General features: G+C 42.3%; 2 protein-coding genes across 4 annotated transcripts; one reads left to right on the top strand and one right to left on the bottom strand.

The window, feature by feature from the left end:
* Positions 1 to 1,698: 1,698 nt before the first annotated feature.
* LOC108504288 (killer cell lectin-like receptor subfamily F member 1) lies at positions 1,699 to 11,024 on the top strand. The gene is made up of 7 exons (XM_017829053.1): positions 1,699 to 1,780; positions 6,237 to 6,314; positions 7,537 to 7,635; positions 8,208 to 8,348; positions 9,294 to 9,445; positions 10,137 to 10,249; positions 10,889 to 11,024. The coding sequence occupies exons 1-7, from the start codon at positions 1,699 to 1,701 to the stop codon at positions 11,022 to 11,024; spliced, it is 801 nt and encodes a 266-aa protein (XP_017684542.1).
* A 1,034-nt stretch (positions 11,025 to 12,058) lies between these two features.
* LOC108504324 (C-type lectin domain family 2 member L-like) lies at positions 12,059 to 19,484 on the bottom strand. Of its 3 annotated transcripts, none has more exons than XR_001877067.1 (6): positions 19,372 to 19,484; positions 18,510 to 18,593; positions 17,423 to 17,607; positions 16,629 to 16,729; positions 14,772 to 14,998; positions 12,059 to 12,811 (listed from the first exon to the last, which is right to left on the bottom strand). XR_001877067.1 is itself a non-coding variant. In XM_017829134.1 (5 exons), exons 1-5 carry the CDS (start codon positions 19,433 to 19,435, stop codon positions 14,881 to 14,883), a joined length of 552 nt encoding a protein of 183 aa, XP_017684623.1. In that variant the 5' UTR covers positions 19,436 to 19,484; the 3' UTR covers positions 13,613 to 14,880. The 3 variants fall into 3 exon arrangements, 1 of the variants encoding a protein (XP_017684623.1); XR_001877068.1 differs by having other exon boundaries at positions 17,423 to 17,559; XM_017829134.1 differs by lacking the exon at positions 12,059 to 12,811 and having other exon boundaries at positions 13,613 to 14,998.
* Between the last annotated feature and the right edge of the window lie 2,520 nt (positions 19,485 to 22,004).

Below are 22,004 nucleotides of genomic sequence, written 5' to 3'. Positions count from 1 at the left end.
TTCTGGAAGTGCTACTGGCTTGGTGACCCACATCTGAGTATTCATAAATAAAGCTAAAATTCAAAATGAAAACAATAGAAAATAATTAAAGTACTAACAGAGCTAAAACTATTAACACTAAAGAAGATAGTTAGCAAATGAAAATACTGTGGCAGTGAGAGAAAAAAAAAGATAGCTTTCCAATAGGAAAGAAAGAATTTAAGAAAAATGTCTTGCAAAGGCTCATCTATTCCTTCTAAAAATTAAAATTCACCCTCCTTTTCATTATCTGCCCTAGCAGTAAGCACAGCATGTAGACTTCAAATCCCAAATGAGAACTGCTTATGGTTATTTGGAAGTTTGCTCTGGAAACTAACTCTGTGCATTCCTAATTTTCTTCAGGCAAGTGAGAATCTGCTCAGTCAGAGAGGATGCAGCTGCCTGGTCTGCATTGCACGCTTCGTGAGTTTGCTCTTCTGTCTGAAAATGTGTTTTTCAGAGGAGACGGGAAGACATGTTCCCTTAAAATAGAAACGCTGTTTTTTTCCACTCATTCATGAAGACCTGTGTGTACCCTGACTATACATTGTCACATCTTAATGGTTTTGACTAATTTAGGAGGGGCTTATGTGAGAAAAGACTGCTTAAGTGTATGTGACGTGATGGAAAGAGAGCCCAAGTGTTCAAGCAAGCCTTCTAGCTCTCCTTTATGGACCCAAGTTTAAAAAACTCCAAATAAGGAAAGTGGGTTTTGGTTCGGGGTTATTTTTTGCTTTGGCTTTTTTGGTTTTTTGGATTTTTTTTCCATTTCAGGCCTAAATATCCTGCTGTAAAGGATGATAAGTTCAGGGAAAGAAACCGTTTGAATCAGAGGACACGTTTTGTTTCACATTAGGATTAGTGATATGCCTGCTAGGTAGGTGTCCATGAATCAAACCTTGTCGGTATCCAGTTCACAGTATCGGTTTATCAGTGGTGATAAATAATGATTTAGATACCTTGCATATAAATTGTACTTGAGCAGCACTTCTGAGTAATCTGTTCCATGACTATCAAAGGTTCTTTTTTTTTCCTCTTTGTTACTGCACTTAACACTGTAACCAGTTATTTTATTTTGAGTTAATTTTAACACCTCATCAATACCATCTAAATCCAGTCATTAAACCATTAAAGTGCTCTGTGCGTGGAGCAGGTTAGAATTTGAGTTACATTTTTATAGCTATGTGGTTGCAGTTACATCAACCCCAAAACATCTTATACTGATATATATCTTATTTATCTTTCTTTTAGGTGAATAGGCTGTATAAGATCATGGACATGAGGATAATACAGCACAACATTGATTGCATTGCATTAGCACTTCTCATGAGAACCAGCATTTGTGAAAGCCCATTTTTGATTATTCCTTAGAAACTTCACACTGCTTTGACCAACAAGATTTTTTTTTTTAATATATATTATTAGAAAGAATGTTTTGTAGTCTTCGTTTTCTCCTGTATTCTGAAGGGCAAGAGATCACACAAGAAGAGACAGAATGTCTGCAAATAGGCTTTGAAGCTGTATTGAAAGGAGTAACTTCCTTCCTTTTTGATGTTTCTCAGCCATTCTCAGAGCCATAGCACAGTGTATGTGACTTCTGGAGGCAGGCAAAGCTGATACAGGATGCAACCCACTGTATTAAACCTGCTCTTTCCATAGCTCAGAGGGACTTGCTCATCAATGGCAGGGGATGTCACATATGCGGATGTGGCAATGCTGCCTAGGGAAAAACCACACGTTCCTTCTCAGACACCAGTTCCAGGTAAAACACCTCATCCTCTCCTGGGTGGACACTGTTTGCTCTCATGTTCTCTCTCTGTCTCTCTCTCTTTCATATTTAATACTGTCACTGGATAAAACTAGAAGAAGGTTATAACATGCTGCATGCAGAAGGCATGGGAAGTGGGAAAAGTTGGAAATAGTGGAAGAAATCCTCATGAGGTATAAGTCAGCAAAGCTACTAAGTCAGAACCACTAAGAAGCAACGGCTCAGATTTGGTCCCTTGTTTTAAGAAGCAGAATGAGGAAGAAAAAGTGTTCATTTTTGAATAATGGGCATAATATTTCTTCTTAAATGAACATGATCAAGACAACGCTCCACCAAATTACTACCTAGTCCAAAAATCAGATCAATGTATTTTAAGGTGTATTTGTGGAAAAGGAGTATTAAATTAATTAGTAAATCAGAAAACTAGTAGCAGTTGAAAGTGCAGTCACTGCCATTGAAGGAAGTACTGAATAAATCCTAAAACCCTCCTGTTCTTTCTCTTTAATTTTCCAGTAGTGATTCTTCCAGAACTAAATTATCAATCTGTGATCCCTTCATATATTTGTAACACATTAAGTCAATATTCAGGGTAAGGAGATGATTTAAACATTTTATTTTTTTTTTAAGAAGTAACATTTCTATTACTTGGAAAAAAAATGAAATTCATTCATGAAAGCATTTAGACAAAATTCTTCAGCAAATATGAATGACAACTTCTCACTATGAGAAAATAGAAAATGTTTGTGGTGTCAGACTAAGAGCATATTTTCATGCTTTCAAGGCTCATTAGTACTTAATGTATTTAATCACTTAAGGAAACAACATTGTGTAATAAGCATTTTTATAAGATGTTCTAATTACAATGTAGATGAGTGGTGATGATGGTGCTCTGAAAACATGCACTTAAATGACAGAAAATGTTATTTTTTATATATTTTTACAAGACCTATCTCCAAAAAATAAAAATGAGTTCACTGTATTATAGATAAAACAGGAAATACTACCTTCGACTGTATGTTCATGCATCCATGGGTATCATTTGTACTGCTGTAACCTGTGCAATACAAAGCACAGAGGGTTTGCCTAGAATTTTGCCCAGTATCTAAAATGATATAATTTGTTTGTAAAGGGAGACAGACATCAAATCTTGATTCGAAGACATCCAAAAACATCCCTTAATCATGCTGTCTAAAGGAAGGGATTGAATTTGATCAGGGCAGGCTTTGATTTCCATTGAAATTTTTCATTAACATCTAGATGATTCTTGTCAAACAGATTTTAACTCTCGGTATTTTCTCACATAAAGTTACTGACCAGAATAATCAAGTAATTTCTCAATGTCCTTTTGGTTTTAAATATTTAACTTCTAAGAAATGCTAATTATTGTTGTGGATGCTTTTCTGTTCATACTCCAGTGTTTCCATCTCCTTTAAAAACATGGGCACCAGAGATCCACCCAGTACTACTACAAGTCTTGGTTATGCTGTCTTAAAGTTATATAGAGACAAAAATCCCTGAAATAATCTTTTCTTCACTGTTTATAACTGCCAGTATCACCTTCCCTCACTCTTACATCTGATTATACTCAAATACATTTTGTTTGACCAGGCTCGAACTTACAGGGCTGCCTTTATTTATTGCTTTGTTAATTTTTTTGTTACTTACAGATTTCATTAGCAATTATATTTCTGCTCACTTTGACACAAACAGAAAAAGCACCAAATCGTATTAAGCAGTGTTGGAGCTCATACCAATATAGAACACACTAGAAATACTTCCTTGATGACAATTATTTCTCTGTCCTCGTGATTAACGTGTACTAACATGGGGTTTGTTGCTATTAAAATAGTTTGGAGCAGGAATTTGAAGCTGGTTCTCCAAGTGAGGATCTTGGCTCCAAGGTGATGGGGCTCCTTGTGGCAAATATCACAGTTTCTGCCTTGGCAATATCCCAGCTCCGGGACATGTTGAAATGTTCCCTGAGGATGGCTAATAGCCACATCCATCCCTTTCCCAGATTTTATCCCAGTCTTTCTCTCGGGCAGACTGACTACCTTGCAGAAAAAGAAGCAGCTTGAGGGAAAGCACTTCCTGGTTCAAACTCTCACCATGAAGAAGGTTTAATTTAATCACCACAGAAAATTTGGCAGATGAACCTTCTGAGTGGCAGATTCCCAGAATTTAGGCAGGACTTCAAATATCTAGGAAAGTGGAAAATGCCCACCTCCTCCTGGCTGCATTTTGTGGAACTTTTACCGTCAATTTACTGGAGTAGATACTAAAAAACACGGGGGGGGGGCACAGCTTTATTCTGCTAAGGTGGAGCTGCTGCCAAGCTCTGGTGCACAGGAAAGGTAAACGTGCAGGGAGCTGAACTTCTGCCAGTGTTCTCTAGCAGCTGAGTAGGTGTTTTAAATATGTAAAATCTGGATTTGAGAGTGAAAGTCCCTTTACAGATCTTTAGCTTTTCCTGATCTATGAGAAAGGGATTTCATTTTGTGAAATTATGCAGTTTCTTGGAGTTCTCCCAAATTCTGTTCCTATCTCAAAGTCTACTCAATGTATTTTTTGAGGACAAACGAAAAGATATAAAAAATCACTGGTGCCACATTTGCACAGAATGTGTAAGTTTGCAGTTTAATGATAAGGAAAGCTCACTCATGGGAAACTATTGGGATATACTTGATAGACTGGAACTTTCCTTGGCAGAAACCAAGCCAAGAAGAGTTTGACTCTGTCATCAAACTAGTCTAGAAGTAGTTGTAGCCTGCTATTAGCTGTCCCCTTTAGCTTCTTGTTCCCCTCCTTAACCTCCTCTTGACCAGGTCGACCTTCTGCTGGACTCTCTCTCTCCCAGTTCCCCCTGAATGGGGTGGCCCATAATGTTCCATAATGGACAACCTGCCAGGAGCAATCCCTTCCTGCACTTCCACTAAGTAGAAACTTCCAATAAATGGAGATGTTTTTCTGCACCTGACAATTGGCACAGAGAAATGAAGTGAAATTTCAGTTTTAGTAAGTGACAGAGATCTCCTCCCACTACCAGGGCTCCTTGTTGCTGAATTAGGTAAAGGGTGTGGAAGCATCTGGCAAAATTAAGGTTATGTGATATCTTAAATCTGCTTGTTGATGTCTACGGACATCACATGCAAATGTGCCAAAACACACTGTTATAGAAGTAATAATTTTTTTAAATATTCAGCTTGCATGGACAATTTTTCTTTTACAGACTTAGAGATATTCTTCAAAGGAATAGATCTTTATTTGAGAGATGAAATATTAAGAATAGTAGCAGATTGCTACTAGTTTAGAAGTGTCTCCATTTACAGTGCATTTAAAAGTTTAAAAGTCCTGACTATTTTCTGAAAATTATTTACATTCTAAGAAGAAAAACTTTCATGAGCATTTGTTTTTGAGAACAGTAAATATAGTTTACAAATTTTCTGTTAGTTCATTGAACTAATAAACTTAAATAAAGGAAACAGCCAAGTGTATTAGGTCAGGTTCCCTAAAGCATAGAATATCTCACCTGTATGAATAAACCTTATTTGCCAATCAGGTCCTCAGTGGTTTTCTTGTTGTAAAACCTCTTTACACTTCAGCAATTCTCATATCAGATGATACCTCATTTTAGCCTAAGGAGACTTTCTTCCTCTGCTAAGTTTTTCCCTTATTTGTGAGATTTTACAACATGAGGCACTTTTTAAAAGTGATCACAAACAAAGGCAGTAGCACAGAAGCTTATTATTGATTCAGATTGATAAAATCTCTCCATTTATGGAAAGAAGAAAACTAACTGCAAAATACCCAGCTAAACAAAATTGAATATACACTCAGAAAGAATCCATGTGAATCTAACCCACACCACGCTACATTTATGCCTTCTTTGGTTTTGTTTTGTCAATGTGCATCTGGAAAAGCACATCTCCAACCATCAGGTCGGTTCCTCTCCTTTTCCATGCACCATGTAATATCCTGGCATAAACATTCACAAGTGAGGAATGCCTCAAGAATTACTTTGCTGCAGGAGCATTTCTCTGAGTGGCAGTTTTCCTTTTGGCACCTCTTTGCTCCACAAAGCAGTCATGGCTCTGATGCCCCTCAAGCCCCTATGTCACCTTCTGAGATGGCTTAGCAACAGATGGGATGTTCGCTATGGATAGGATCCAGATCTTATCCATCCAGTCTGTTAGTCTGCCTCCTGATCCAGCCACACAGGACCTGAGTAGTTCAAAGATTATGGAGGAGGATTTTACTTCCTGACAGCAGCAAGAAACGATAAATCATCACCTTGCCTGTTGTTTCCTAGAAAAAAGAAAAAGCTGAACAAGCAGCTGTGGAAACACACTCCCCTTTTCATATAGACTCAGTCTTCTACATAATTCTTTGTTGTTTCTCCACTTAATGATCCGCACAACCACAAATGTCAGCATTTCTCTGCTCCTCACAGGAAACATGATCATGTACGCTGAGCTGCGCATGAAGCCGAAACCCAAAGGCAACAGCAGACCAGAGACTTCCTCTTCCGGTAGTGTATTTTAGTTATTTTGTTTGGTTACTAATTATAGGTTTAGTCTTTCCTACTATAGATTTAGTCTTTCCTATTGCCCAATGGTAAAACCTGGTATCAAGAGTCTTCATGTTCACTCTCCTTAAAAAACTGAGTTATCATTTCATCCGGTGGGTATTTTCTGCTGGGTTCCCAGGCAACACACTTTCCTTGTAAAAACAACTTTGAAAGGCATTTCAAAACTAATTCTTAAAAATGCCTTTGTGCCCTACATTGAAAATTTAGCAAAGGAAAGTAAAATTCCATGTTTTTTTAGGAATCCTCTTGTAAATATCTCTGCAGGAAGAGTCACAGGGATACACTTGGCTTTGGAAGCAGGGTAATTCCCAGCTCTCTGTGTGCTGGTAGTGCACTGATGATTTCCACCCTTCCTGTACTGAAGGATTTGCCTGCCAGACAAGGTCAGGCCCTTGGAAAGAGGAACATTACAACTTATATCCGAGGCAGCCAGAAAATGGACAGTTGCTCATCTCACACAGGCAAGGTCAGGAAAACAGAGGTTATGACAATGCAACTCTGTGTCTGGTGGAACTGACACCTCGACCCCAAATTTCCTCGGATTCTGCCTCTTCCTGAGGATTTCACTCTCACGAGATGATGAATGCCAAACAGCTGGAGAGATGCTTAGAGGTACTTCCCTGTGCCATGGTGTCAGAATGGGGTTTTTGCCTTTTCTGTGCACTCGGGAAGTTGGCTTTGAGCCACAGGACAGGCACATTAACACTTGAGATCAAAGAGGAGGAACATACCACAGACCATCCCTGATACCTCAGACCATCCCTGATACCTCACACCATCCCTGACACCACAGACCATCCTTGATGCCACAGACCACCCCTGACACTTTCCCTTAACTGCTCTGCAGGGTCTTGCAGGGTGTGGGTGTGTAGGTGGGAGGAGGCAATGCTTGAGAAAAGTAACTCAAAGGAGAAAGAGAGAATTCTTAATGGAATGATTGAAAACCACTTGCTCGTTCTGACAAAATATTTAGATTTTGCTTTCATGTATGCAAAATGGACACAAATTTTTAATAAGTAAAATATTCCTGTATCCCTCAAACACCAGGCTGATTTTAGGCAGATGATTTCTCTGCTGTTTCCACAGAAGAAACTTCCCTATGCAAGTGTTCATTTTAATAATGCCAAGACCTTAATCTGCCCTTCCTCCTGCCTCCCTTGAGGCTGTCGACACAGGTGCTCAGCCTGGTTCTATGTGGTGCTGGTCCTGGGAGTCCTTGTGCTCATTCTGCTCGGAATCATAGCCATACAAGCCAAGCAATGTGAGTAGATCCTGCCAGCTGCTTCATCTCTTCCTTGCAGGCATGGTTAAACCTCACAAGCTGGAAGAAAAATTCCCTCAGTATTAAATTAAGGGTGTTCAGTTGTACACAAATATGGAAAATGAGAGTCTGTTTACAAGGGCCTGCAGGTCACTGACAGGACATGCAAAATGGCTTCAAACTGAAAGAGAGTAGCTTTAGATTGGATATTAGGGAGAAATTCTTCCCTGGGAGGGTGGGGAGGCCCTGGCACAGATTGCCCAGAGAAACTGTGGCTGCCCCATCCCTGGAAGTGTCCAAGGCCAGGTTGGATGGGGCTTGGAGCAACCTGGGCTAGTGGAAGGTGTCCCTACCCATGGCAGGGGTTTGGAACTGGATGATCTTTGAGGTCTCATCCAACCCAGACCATCACGTGAACATCTTTTTCTCACTCACTGAGTCTGCTCACAACTGACTGTCTGTACCAGCCAATGTACATACACAAACACATCCTCACACTCAGTACAGCACTGGATACATAGACCACATTTCCTTATCCTGGTTGTTAACCATAATCTCTCTCTCTCTTCAAGTTTTGAAGGGCAGAGCAGGAAAATCAGAAGGTTTGTCCCAGTATAGTCTGAATAGCAGCAACAATCACATTTCTTCAGAGAAGACCTTCCCTGCAGTGCTCCTGAAATGGCTCGTGGAGGAACTGTGTGAAGATGGACAGGGTGAGCCTACAGGACATGCTGTGTGCACATTTCTGTTGTCTCTGTTCCCATTTCTCTGATATGCTACAGTTTATGGGAACTCATTGGTACTACCCAGAGAGCTTCATGTTCCTGCAGAGACAGAATCTAAACTAACATTTTAATGACAATAGTTTTGCTCCTCTTTTGGTATAAAGTTTCTGGTACTTTCTTTACAAGTCTTTCTGCCAAGAGCTGCTGTCAGAAATACCATATATTGTAGATCCTCCCCTTGGCCTGGAGAACACTTTCCAGACACCAACTGTTCACAAATAGAGGGAGGAATTCAGCTTTTCGATCCATTTGCAAGGATCAGGCAGGGGAAAACCTTCCTGATCTTTTTTCCTTGGCAAATACCAATGTTTTTTTCTGAGGGCTGATCCTTTGCTCTTCTTTTGAAACATTAGAGGAAGCCAAGACAGAAGACATGGGGAATGTTCTGCATGAAATGGGAAGTTGACCTGGGAACAGCAACATTCCACTTAACACAGTTCCTTCTCCAGCCTCATGGACAGCAGTTTGGACATTATCTTATGTGCCTGGTCACATCATGTGTCAAATCCACACCCCCCCAAATCCTGTCACATCCCACAGGGTCTCCTCACAAGGGCTGAATGTGGGAGGACAAAAAGTGTCTTTGCAGCCTTCCAGGTCCTCCCAGTGCTCTCTACTGGGCAGGTGCACTGGGAGGTGGAGAGAGTCCAGGTATGTGCCAGTGGAAGTGCAGATGTGCACGGTGCCACAGCAAGGGAGTGGGAAGCTGAGGGGACAAGTGGTCACTGTAGCCTTCAAACCTCTCTCCACACACAGGAAATACACATTTGGGAGTGTGGACTGGCCACTTTTTTGGTACATGAGCATAAAATGCCACAAGGCAACTGGAATGAGTCACAGTGGGAGCTAATGGTCCCCTCTCTCCACCCACAGGAACTACATGTGAGCTCTGTCCTCCCGGGTGGCAGCTGCACAGGGGCAGATGTTACTACTTCTCTGAGGAGGCTAGAAGCTGGGATGACAGCCAGAAAAAGTGTCTGGCCAGGAAATCCCAGCTTCTAGTCATTGAAGATGAAATTGAGATGGTGAGTCTTGCAGCAGCCCTGAAAACACAACAGGCATCTGCCTTAGCCAAACATTTCTCCAAGGGAAAAGGTATCAGATGTCAGGTACACATGAAGAACCCCATCAAGGGCAAAGCATCTGTCTCCCCCTCAACAGGAACCTGTTTTGGGATTGTCAACAGAGTAGAGTTGAAGAGGAGAAGCACAAGAGATGCCAAGCATGGAAGCCAGAGTAGTTTTGACTGGGAGAAGGAAATGCTGAGGACTTTTCACACATTTCTATTGCTTGGCTCTGGGACAAGAGGTCTGATTCAGCCACTAAATAGAAATTCAACAGCCAAACCTCCTTCTCCTTTTCCTTTAGGAAAAGAATAGCAAGGTACTACCAAATGGTTCTGAGAAACTCATGATTCCCCGAGGAACAGGTCTTTTACCTTAAGGACCAAGATTTGCAATCTGGTCTCATTAGGGTGAAGAGCATCACTACATTTTTGTCTGCTGTTTGGCAGCTGTCAGGAAGCTCATCAGCCTGAATTAAAACTGTGGCTGATCACTAGTGTATGGGCTATTGTAATGGGTTGCTTTCCAATGGCTGGATGCCTGCTCTTGCTCTCCATGTGAGGGACTAAAAGCTGTGCCTGAGACAGGACAGTGACCTGGACACAGCAGGAAAGCTCTTCTGTGAGTTAACATGCTTCTACTCTTTCCACAGGAATTTATAGACAATAAAGAAAAAGATCCAAAATATATCTGGATTGTGTTGAAGACTCAAGACAAGAAGAAACAATGGAGTTCAGTTGGAGATCATGGAGTAAAAGTAAACAGGTGATGATTTGTGTGTGTGGGGGTGTCTTTGGCAATAGCAAAGGTATGGTATCTCTGCTTGGAAATACAACTCTGGATCTGAGCTAATTTCCCAAAGCACAGATCTAATCCTGCAGCCTCAGGCATGTATTCAGAGTCTATTCCACAGCCAGCCCCAGGTTAGCCGGTTCCTGCCAGACACTTTTGGAAACATACGTTTTCTGCTTCCAAGACCAACCCCAGCCACAGTTCATGTATATATTAATGCTGAGAGACATTATTACACACTTCTACTGAAATCACTGTCAACAAACTCTCTCACTTTACAGACCACGTGCTGCCTGCCTCCTGAACGTGATGCCTGTCCCATAGCATGGGTGCTGGGATCTGTGCAGCCGAAGGGTCCTTCAGCATTGTGGCTGCATGGGAGCTTTCCTCCTTCTTACCCTCATGCTCCCAAGTATCCATCCCTCAGCAGCCAGCAGACCCTGCTGGGGCTGCCTATCCCACCTGTTCCTGGCTGCTGTGCTTCAAGCTGGTTACCAGAAGGGCATCACCTGACCCCCTCACTCAGGACTCCACCAGTATTTTTAACCAGAATTTTTAATTTAGTACTGAATCTAAAGCTGACAACTCATTGCATTCTTTTTGCTCCCTCAGCAGAAGAGCTCTAAAGAGAATTGAGACCGACAAGAACTGTGCTGTTTACAGAAGGAAAAATGTGATCCAAGCAGACAACTGTCAGACATTGAAAAAGTGGATCTGTAAGAAGAACGCAACTTTGCTGGAGCTCTGAGCCAAATTTCCAGACAACAGGCAGTTTTCTGTCAGAAGATCCATTTACTGACAAACCAACTTGCAGTGTAAATAATTTTAATGAGACCTGTGGGGAATATTGCTGTTTTGTGCTCCCTAAGAAGTCAGAAGTTGCCAGGTGTCAGCGGTGACAGGTCACAGGACTGCAAGTTGGCACCTGTAGATTTGGGGGTGCTGAGCCTTCATATGGACAGACTTTGGAAGCAGCTGCCTCTAGGAAAGGGCAGAGAGGAAGGATGAGGATGAGCACTGTGCAGGTGAGCTGTGTGATGTGCAGGAAAAGTGGCATCTGCAGGGGCCAAAGAGTGTGCTGGAGCCCACTGCTGTCATACACGTCCCTCAGGCAGCTGCTGAGCTCAGGACTTGTTATTTGGGTTTCAGCATTTTAGTGTTTTCTGAAGTTTGGGTGGTTTTTTTTCCTTAGAGCCTAATTGTGACTCACAGAAGCCAATCAAGGGCTGGAAAAAATACATTTATTGGACAGTATCTTATTAAGAGCTGCTACCCAGCTGCTGTGTGTAGATACCAGACCAAACATGAAGTGACTTGTAAAACTTGTGGTTAATAAGCTGATTGCTCCCATCTTCTGATGTTGAACCTTGGAACCTGAAAGCAAACTCTTACCTAGGGAAGGGGCTTAGATTTTAAGACTACTTTGTAAAGCAAAGAAATAAAGAGGATAACCTGCCTCTCCACCTATATTTTGTCCCTTTACATTGCAAATTCTTTAACGTGGAACCACAGTTTCTGCCTTGAAGGTACGATGAGGTGGTGAAATTAATGCCTGTGAATGCACTCAGTAAATACATTACTTAGGTTGTATGTATGGCCAGTCTTCGCGAGCGAAGATTTGGGAAAGGTCATTAACCCTTCGAGCCTGCGCAGTGGATTTTTTAGGTGAGACACAGCGTGCGCTGAACTGAGCCCACCCTTTAATCCTGAGGTTCATCTGCCAGGGCCGAGCTATTGAATGGATAAACACTATTTCTAGGTCTAGAATACAAAAATGCTATGAGCAGTCTGACTTAGTGCCTTTATTACATCCATATATTTGAAAAAAAGAACAAATTTAATGAATTGAACGTGTTACTCTAACAAAAATCACACAGACTGGAATTAAAGTCCTTATAAGCAATGAGAGAAACAAATTCTTTTGAAAGAATAGAGGACTCTGGGACTACAGATTAAAAAGCAAACGGTACCTTCAGTGACTTCCCTTCAAACAAAAAAAACCCTAACAGATTTACCCTCCAAAATGCAGCATCAGCAGCTCATTTGAAAAACTGCTGTTACGTAAAAGGAAACAAGAACAACAAAAATCCCCCAAACTCAGTGCAGCACATGTGTGGGGAAGAGGATTGGATTGTTCCCTCTTAGATTAGTAGTGGTGTTTAGGTTTAAAAAACATTCATGAAACATCTACTATTTGAGCATTCTTGCTATTGCTCATGTAATTACACACGTTTTTGCAGGGCCTTACTGAAGCTCTTACCTACTTTTTAAGCAGTCACTGATTTAAAAAGAAAAAAAATGGCTATTGAAGTACTTCATCAGACCCTGCTATGAGTAAAGTGAGTTTATAGCTTGACCCTTTGTTTCTTAACATCACAGAAGAGAATGGTAACTGCACCTCTTAAGAGTCAGATTACAAAAGAGCTTTCATTATAACCTACTGTGCTCACAGTTTCTCCAAACCCCCTTTCAGAACCAAAATTTCCTATTTTTGGACTCTCTCCATAGATGACACTGATGGGAAAACAAACCAACCTGTTTAAAACGAAAAAAGTAAATGCAAAGAATAATAAATGTATAAAAAAACCTGTTTGGCTTCAGACTGAAAGAGGGGAAATTCAGGTTAGATATAGGGAAGAAATTCTTCCCTGTGAGGGTGGGGAGGCCCTGGCACAGGTTGCCCAGAGAAGCTGTGGCTGCCCCATCCCCGGAAGTGTCCAAGGCCAGGTTGGATGGGGCTCTGAGCAACCTGGGCTAGTGGAAGGTGTCCCGGCCCATGGTAGGGGGTTGGAATGAGATGATCTTTAAGGTCCCTTCCAACCCAGGCCACTCTATGATTCTGTAAGAGCAACTTTATTTTCTTTAGTTAAAGAAAACATTCAGGTAAATCAGCTCAGTAAGAAAGGCTGAGACACAAAATGGTCCATCACAATTTCTATCCAATCTGTGAAATGTACCTCTACTATGTCCCCAATGCAAATATTCTCAGAAAAATTTCCAATAATGAACTGTGGAAAATTCCATGTTATCCCTCCAAATTTACCATCCCGTGTGCGTTTCACTGTGCCTATTTCAGCATTTCCACACAAGTACATTTAGGTTAAATGCTTCTGTTAAAAGTTTGACACATTATGAAGAGTTGGGAAGTGAAATGCATTATTTTTTGGGTCAAATGTCTTGTTTCGTGTCAACCCCAACATTACAATTAAAGATTTTTTCATATTCAAAACCTGAATATTTTACTTTGCTTCCGTCTGGTGGGTTTTTTCCTCCCCCAATGGTGCCAGAATGAAAAATACTTTTAATGGCACAATATTAAGACACAAACCATTGTAATTCGGAGGCTCTGTAAGGATATTTATTGAGTATCTTTTTGGGACTATTGCACATACCATATCCCTCAGAGCCAGGTTAATTTAAAAACATCGCAGAATAATACCCTCCCAACACAACATATACACAGATTATTAGGCTTTTCACACTGTAGAGTCCTGTTACTGTGCCTATAAAGAATATAAGCCATTAAAAAAGTGTAGTTCAGTAAAATTAGTGATTATATATTAATAAACATCTTAAAGTTACAAGTTGGTGACAATATCCATACTGTGTGGTTCTATTACAGTGAAGTCCTATTGTCACAGAAAATGAGGAAAGTGAACTTCCCATTCTTCCTTCTCTGGAAACACTCATTATCCAACTAGAAATGTACCACTTGCTAGGAAGCTTCACACTCTGACAGTCACAGGACACGAGGAAACCACAGAGAAACCTCCTTTGCTGTTAATTCTCTTTTTCTCTTCTCCTGATTTTGCCTATTCACACTGAGAACTATTTCTAACTTTAAACATTAATGCCTGCAGCTTCACTATTACTTTTCCAGTTCAAATTCTTTTACCCCCAATCAGAACAGATCCTCAGGTAAACAAATATTCTTATCTATTCTGGGGTTTTTTGGGCTAAAATAAGTCTTGTGGGAAGGATAACTTCAAGTCCAGTGCAGCTACATAAATGAGCTTGACAGCATTATCACTGGGATTTAACAAGGCTAATGTAAAATAACATTAACAAAACATTGAATACAATGCAGAGTCACACAAGATGCATCCCATCAAACCAGAAGAGGGAAACCTGCTATGATCCTGTCTAAAACAACAGTGCTTATTCCTGCATTCCCCTATCTCTGAGAGGCACTGGCAGACCACCAGAAAGTCCCACTTCACCACCCATCCCTGCACACAGAGGAAAAAGCAGAACAAAAACTGCCAGATGCACACCAAAAAGGAAAAGAAAGAGCAGCTGCTCCTCCAAAAGAAGGGTTAATGGAAGAAATGCTGATGACACAACAAAAAAAAACTACAGGCTGGGCAGTACTTAGAAAAACGGGGCAAGAAAATGACTTATCAAGGTGCTGGAGCAAACCTTTTAAGTGGTATCTTTAAAAATCAGAGGCTTCCTCCATGGCTGGAGAATTCTGGCTACCAGAAAAGTCATTCACCTTCAGGCAGGAGCTGAGACATGTTCCCAGGTCGCAGAGTATTGACACAGCCTGTGCAGACACCACATCAGAGATAGGTGAAAATGTCAGGGGGTGGCTTCGTCCACCTTCATTGTGCTGAGTTAATGGTCAAGCTACAGACCCACTTCCTGGTTAAATAACATCCAGAGGCTGAGACTCCTTTTGACTCAAGATAGGCACAGTTTCCAGAGCCTTTTACCTCAATTCTGGAAGGAAGAAAGACATGATTAATTTGATACCCACGATCGAATATTGTGATAGAGCAAAGGCAACTATGGGTTCTCTTGAACAAAGCCTAATTTGCCACAGGCAAGGCATCACAAGAGGATGACTGCTTGTGCTTTGAAGAGAACACCATGGGGGGTTTTCTTTTTTTAATGGGATTTTGTGCCCAGAATACAAAATCTAGGCCTTATAGTAGTCCTGAATCTTGTCTAGTGGTCACTTAATATGAAACACACCCTTAGATTGGAGACTGAAACTTGGGTTTCCCTGTCTCAAGGATGCTGTGCTATCAAGACTGGCACCAGCTTTGACTTCCACATCCTCCTATACAGCTAAAATGTTCCAGCAGAAGGTGCAAAACAAACGTATCTCTCATTTCTCTCGTCCTCAGAACAGAACAGGGCACCATGGTTCAGGGGCTGGCGGAAATCAGGAAGCAAACCTCAGTTCCCACATTATAGATGCCCCTGTATAAGAGGTGAGAGACTCCTTCACCAACTCTGTTTGAAAACAGTGCTATAATGTTCTGTGGATAGGGCCAACCCAACTAGAATGATCTCTGGAAAAGCCAAGGGACAAATCCCCATGACTGTAATAACATCTGAGCTTAGACATCGAGGTGTTCACCCTCCTAAAGACAGGAGGGTCAGTGTGAGGCAAGCACTGAGGCAGAAGTCTAAGAATGGGAAGAAATTCATCACTGATAATGAAAGCATCAGTGGATGTTTGTATTGCAGTCAGGGAATAAAACAGTGGGAAGGACTGCAGTTTTCAGCTCGAGATGCCCATGTGCTCCTCACATCTCACATCAAATGCCTTCATCAGATCACGCCCTTAAGTCTTGGGGATTACCTGAATATAGTCACACACCACTAGTAATGTCACAAACTTGAAAGTATTTAAATTTTCCACTTTTTAAGTCAATTTCAGACTTGTGAAATCTCAGTGCTTATTACTATCACTGATAATTCTACCAACTCCTGCAGGCAGCTGCAGGATGAGACACAGCAGTGCCTGAGAAGAAGGGACAGCTGTCAGTGGGAGGAACAAACTGCCCCACACCTGACACTGGTGGGACAAGGACACAGGGCCATGACCACAGAGCAGCTCCTGCAACATAAACTTACAGCTTCCCCTTTCCCTCCAGCAGCCTTTTTTTAGGAACATTCTATAAGAAGTATGAAAACACCTCCTAGAGGTCTCCCAAATCTCTTTGCTACAAACCTCATGCAGGTTACGTGGAGGTTTGTACTTTTGCAAAATATATGGTATAAGGAAGAATTTGCATTATTGTAACCTTCTATTCCTCCATTGGTTGCTTTGGTATCTTAGTGGTCTCTTGGTTTAACTTTCACTTTGCCATCCCGTCTGTTGCCATGAGCTCCTACCTTATGTTCCTTCTGAACATTACAAATTTATCTTCTAACTTTCACCCCTCACACTTTTATCAATGCTATATGAAATCTTTATTGCATTTCATTCTCTCTCAATAATCATCCCTCCAACATGACAGATATTTCCTTCAAGTCACTGTCAATATCTGTATTAGTTATCTTTTCTTACTCCCCTATTATCTAGTACCACCAGCAAAACCTCTTGACGTCAACTTACAGTTCATTGTCTAATGCGTTTCCATTCACCCAAAAGAACTCTTCATTTCTTTTATAGAGTCCAATCCATGGGTCTTGCTTTGTTATCTTCATCATAAAACTCTGTAGGAATAAATTCATATGAGAAAAGAAGTTCATGCTATGAAAATACAGTCTTTGTTGTTTTGCTTTCTAGCCCTGGATCAATCTTGCCTTTGTCTCAGAAGAAACAATATTAAAACCTAAATGTACAGAGTACTGGTACCTGTGATAGGGTTGACTGACCTAGAGAGAGGCTGTTTTAAAATATCAAGGACTGCCATCAAGGTTTGTAATAGATATGGAAGAATATATTCTCCTAGTTTTTTGTGCAGGGTGGAATCTTTCCTAATATTGTAGTGTAATATAGAAAGAGATGCTCCAAGCAGTGGTTAGGATATCTCCTAACTCCAAAGGTCACAACTGACATATCTACTAACTTGTGCATCATTAACGTATCTTGATATGATAAAACTGTTAATTAAAGATAAATGAGTTGCAACAGTGTTTATGCTGATAGTTGCCTTCAACTTGAGTATTTATAGCTGTGAGCAGCACCAAATTTAACTCAGATAAGCCCTCATGCACTTTTAAAAACATCAACTGATAAAACTGACTTTCTGTTTTCAGGGAGAGAAGGCAGGAAGTTTTCTGCAGGCTGTGACCCAACATGGCCTTGCATCAACTTCCTAACTATTCAGCTTAGGAGGCTGGAAGGACAGCTCACTTCAGGACATGGAACAGGGTGAAATCAGGACGCCCCGTTTGTTCCCTTACCAGTTCCTGATGATTCTTGATCACCAGGAGGGAAGCATTGTGCAAAGAGCAGTGGCTCTGACTGGAGTTCCAGTCGGCTTCATTCTCCGACAGGTAGTAGCATTTCCTCTGGAAATACAGCCAACCTGATGGGCAGACTTCCAGGGAAGGACAGACAGGAAAATCTTTGGCTGAAGAAAGGTTTACTGGGAAAAGACAAAAAACAATCTACCTATTTCTTCCAATGGGAAAAGGTCTCTGGAGCATTTTATTTTGCTTTGTGATTGCATCATTCCAAATAATCTCAGTCTAATCATAGCATTATTACCTCTGCTGAGCAGAAATAATTATTGTAAACTAATTGAATACTGTGGATCCTGCACCCTTATGGCTCCTGACATACCTTTAAAGGTTGGTAGAAGTAGCTGAGAGGGTGATAATAAAGTATCCTCCAAGGACTCTTCTACAACATTAATATTTCTGACAACCACAGTTTTTGAAGTGTTGCTTCCTCACAGCTGAATTAATAGCTTTGCTTATTAGCACTCCCTAATGCCACTGCAACAAGTAGAATAATTTCTCCAGCACTTCACCATTATTTTTTAATCAACACAGAATCACAGAATGGCCTGGGTTGGAAGGGAGCTTAAAGATCATCTCGTTCCAACTCCCTACCCCCTTCCACTATCCCAGGTTGCTCAGAGCCCCATCCAGCCTGGCCTTGGACACTTCCAGGGATGGGGTAGCCGCAGCTTCTCTGGGCAACCTGTGCCAGGGCCTCCCCATCCTCCCAGGGAAGAATTTCTCCCTAATATTCAATCTAAACCTGCTCTCTGTCAGTTTGAAGCCATTCCCCCTCGTCCTGTCACTCCAGGCCCTTGGAAATAGTCTCTCTCTATCTTCCTTGTGGGCTCCCTTCAGGTCCTGGAAGGCCACAATTAGGTCACCCCAAAGACTTCTCCATGCTGAAAATATGTCATGGAACATCTATTTAATTTAGAAAGAAGGTGAGTTCTGAATAAACCACTTAAGGTTTGGATGGACTTTTGACAACCTAAAATTCTGGAAATTTCTATTGCTAATTATCTTTTCTTTTAAAATGACTTACCAAACTGAATACACGAAATTAAAATGACAGCAGCACTAAGGACTCCAGCCACCGCTCGCCAGAGCCAGATATTGGAGAACAGATCTGAAAAAATAAATGTCATGTTTCAAAAAACAAAATAAAACAAAAAACCCACAACCAATTTACAGAGGAGTAGAGCCCAGGACCCACAAAGCTGTTCCAAAAGCAAAAGCAGTTCCCTGTGGACAGGAGGCTGGGAGCAGAGCTGAAGGATAGGCAGTCTGTGACATTTAGAACAACAAGAATTTTAATTACATCATCCAGAACTTGACCTGATAGGGAGGTGGTTCCTGACACTCCAAAGTGATCAAAAAAGAAAGAAATGAGCATGGAACAAATGAGGGTGGACAGTATGTTTGCTGTTGACCTCATGCCTTAATGTGGCATGGATAAGTGAAACAAGACAAGCCTTCAGCTCCGCAGCCCAAAACGTCTCCTGAGAAACATCCCGCCTTATCCCACAGCTTTTCAGGGTCTCTTTTTCTTCTCCGCTCCCTTCCAGGGGTTTGGAGGTGGGAAGGACACACCAACCTGCCACTGCCCTGCTTTATATCGAACCCTGCAGGCGGTAGCGGGGGATGAGGTGTCCCCCGACCGGCTCCCAAGGGAGGGTCCCCTCTCGCTGCCAGCACAGGGGTTTTCCAGCCGCCGGGACGCCGCAGGGCAGCAGCCAGAGTGCTCCAGCCTCGGGCCGGGGAAAGCGGGAGCATCCCCGCCCCGGGACCGGCGGCTGCACCGCGGCTCATCCCCGACGGCGCGGCCGCTCCCCGGCGGCGTCCCGGCTCCCGCCCGGCTCTAGCCATGGGATCCAAGCCCGGCCCCTCTCCCTGTGCCCCATCACCTTCGCGGGATCCCGTCCCCCGCTCCGCGGAGCAGCCGCGCCCGCCACCCCCTCGGCATTCCATGGGTGCGGAGCCGCTGCCCCGCGGGCGCGGAGATCACGGGGCCGGAACTGCCCGAGCGTCCGGGGTGGGAGCAGCTGGCCGGGATCCGCTTTCCTCCGTCCTGGTCCTTGCTCCGAGGGTGGGGGCAGCCGTGGGATCCACTTCCCTCGATCCCGGGATGCGCCGTCCTCCCCGAGTGCATGCATGGTCACGGTACTTTGTGTTGCAATAGTAACTCCGGAACTCCCCTGAAACAGGAAATGGGGAGTGTTTGTTAAGAAGAACTTGGCTGCCAGCAGGTCTCGCTGCGGTTTTCTCTGACGTCAGCGAATTCCAGGATCTGACACAAAGGCAGAAAGCGGCTCTTGCTGTTTTTATTTATTTATTTATTGTTCATTTATTTATTTTCTTCTTTTATACAGAAGATGAGGAGGAATATGTGGAGGAGGAGAGTAAAATAAAGTATTTAAACGCTGATCCCCTAAAACTTGAGGTCTTTGGAAAACGTGGCCAGTGATCTGCTTCACCCAGGGGACTGCAAAGCCCGATGGTACTGACTTTCCAGCTGTGGGGATGAAGTTGTTACTGTGAATTTTAATTACATCATCCAGAACTTAACCTAATAGCAAGGTAGTTCCTGACACTCCAGAGTGATCAAAAAAAGACAGAAATGAGCGTGGGACAGAAGTTGCATTGTTTGTAAGTGCAGACATTTCATCTGGTGTGTTTTGCCCATTTAACTGCTTTACTTAAAGCAGATCTCGGCTGTGTAGCACGTTCAAACAGCCAGAGGGACACAGTTCTCTTCGAGTCATCGTGCGGGCTCTGTACAAGGCTGATAAGGAGTTCAGCCAACGGTTTATCCAAAATGAACAACCTTCTGGATCTGGGGAGAAAACCTCGAATAGAAAAGTGTGACAGTGGAGAGTTACAATTTATGCTCTCACAGCAGTCTCCAACTACTTTGAATATCAAAGTGGTCAGAAAATTATCTCCAGGTGTTTATATTTACAGATAATAGAGTTTGAGCAGTGGTCAGTTGCTGAAAATTGTCTTCAGGTGTCTATAATAATAATAATAAATAATAATGGCCAGTCTTCACGAGCGAAGATTTGGGAAAGGTCATTAACCCTTCGAGCCTGCGCAGTGGATTTTTTTAGGTGAGACACAGCTTGCGCTGAACTGAGCCCACCCTTTAATCCTGAGGTTCATCTGCTGGGGCCGAGCAAGCTTGGACAGTGGCAGTGAGGGTCTCAGAACGTAGGTTTGTTTAGAGTGACCTTCTCTTAGATGGATTGCCACACAGGGCTGACGAGCTCCATCTGCCCGGGGGGCTGGGAATCGAACCCGGGTCGCAGCGGTGAGAGTCCTGCACCCTAACCACTAGACCACCAGAGGTGTCTATATTTGCATAATAAACAATAAAGAGCCATATCAACTTCATGCTTCCATGAATATAGTTTGAATTGCAGCTGATTTTAGCCTTTGCCTGGAGCAGGTGCTCATTTAAGCAGTGGACTGGGATTGTCCATCATGCCTGGGATGGCACTTGTTATAGGTAAATAAATCAAATCAAAATTTAGCAGCAAAATTTATTGTAAGATTTATATAAAGTGCAGATAAGCAAATCAGCGCGCTGGTTGGCCTGGAGAGACCCCTGCTCTCCACCGGCCCACAAGCCCAATAAAAACAAACAGTAACTTTTATACTTTTTCAACTCCCCTCCCATAGTCACTTGTTAGCTCTTGATTGGGCTTGAGTTCGCGGGCTTCGTTCTGGTTGGTTCTGTTGTAGGCCCATTTTAATTGCCAGGGATTTTCCATCAATAGTTTTAATTAGCTCAGTGTCCTTGGAGTTGGGTATGAATTATGGTGTCCAGATGTTCTCTTTGGCTCTTCTTTATAATTTTCATCCTTGACCCTCTGATCCTCGTTCTCTTCTTCTTTTCTAATAAGTACACTTAAACAATATTTTTAGAAAAGCAGGATATAGTATACGTGCTCAATGAAGCAAAATACTTTATCTTGCCAACTAAGAAACTGCCAGTTGCAAGATAGTCAACTTATAATAGTAACACAGCAGTTAACTATTCCGCAGCTTACAACTTCCCAGTCCCAACAAAGCATTAGCTATAATATACAGAAAGTACAATATATATATATTTTGACGAGTAAATTTTACCATTGCTTACTTATTACACACTTGAGAAGAAATAGAAAGGCAAAAGGGTGAAGAATAATCCAAAAGTTATGTGCAGCAAGGTTTCAAACATGGTGGCTTCGGGGAGGTCAGGGAACTGAAGATTCCTGGGAGAGGGAGGAGGTGATGGGTCCAGAGAGCACAAGCTGCAGACAGTTCAGAGTATTTGGCAAGACATGAATTCAGAGGGGCAGAGACTGAGAGTGGGGTGTGGAATTAGGGCAGCAGAGAGGTTCAATATGCAATGGAAGATGCATGTATGAACAGCTGGTATTCTAAGAACAGGTTATTCGCATTTATTCAGTTGAAAAGAGTGGCTTTCTCTCTTACCGTTTAGTCTTGCCTGTCGCCAAGGTCAAAAATAATATTGTGGCTTATTACCGCAGAGCAT

This window comes from Lepidothrix coronata, unplaced genomic scaffold, assembly GCF_001604755.1.
Source record: "Lepidothrix coronata isolate B3197 unplaced genomic scaffold, Lepidothrix_coronata-1.0 Scaffold158, whole genome shotgun sequence".
NCBI lineage: Eukaryota > Metazoa > Chordata > Aves > Passeriformes > Pipridae > Lepidothrix > Lepidothrix coronata.
Note: the sequence above shows the minus strand (reverse complement) of the source record. Positions and strands in the feature narration are given on the sequence as shown.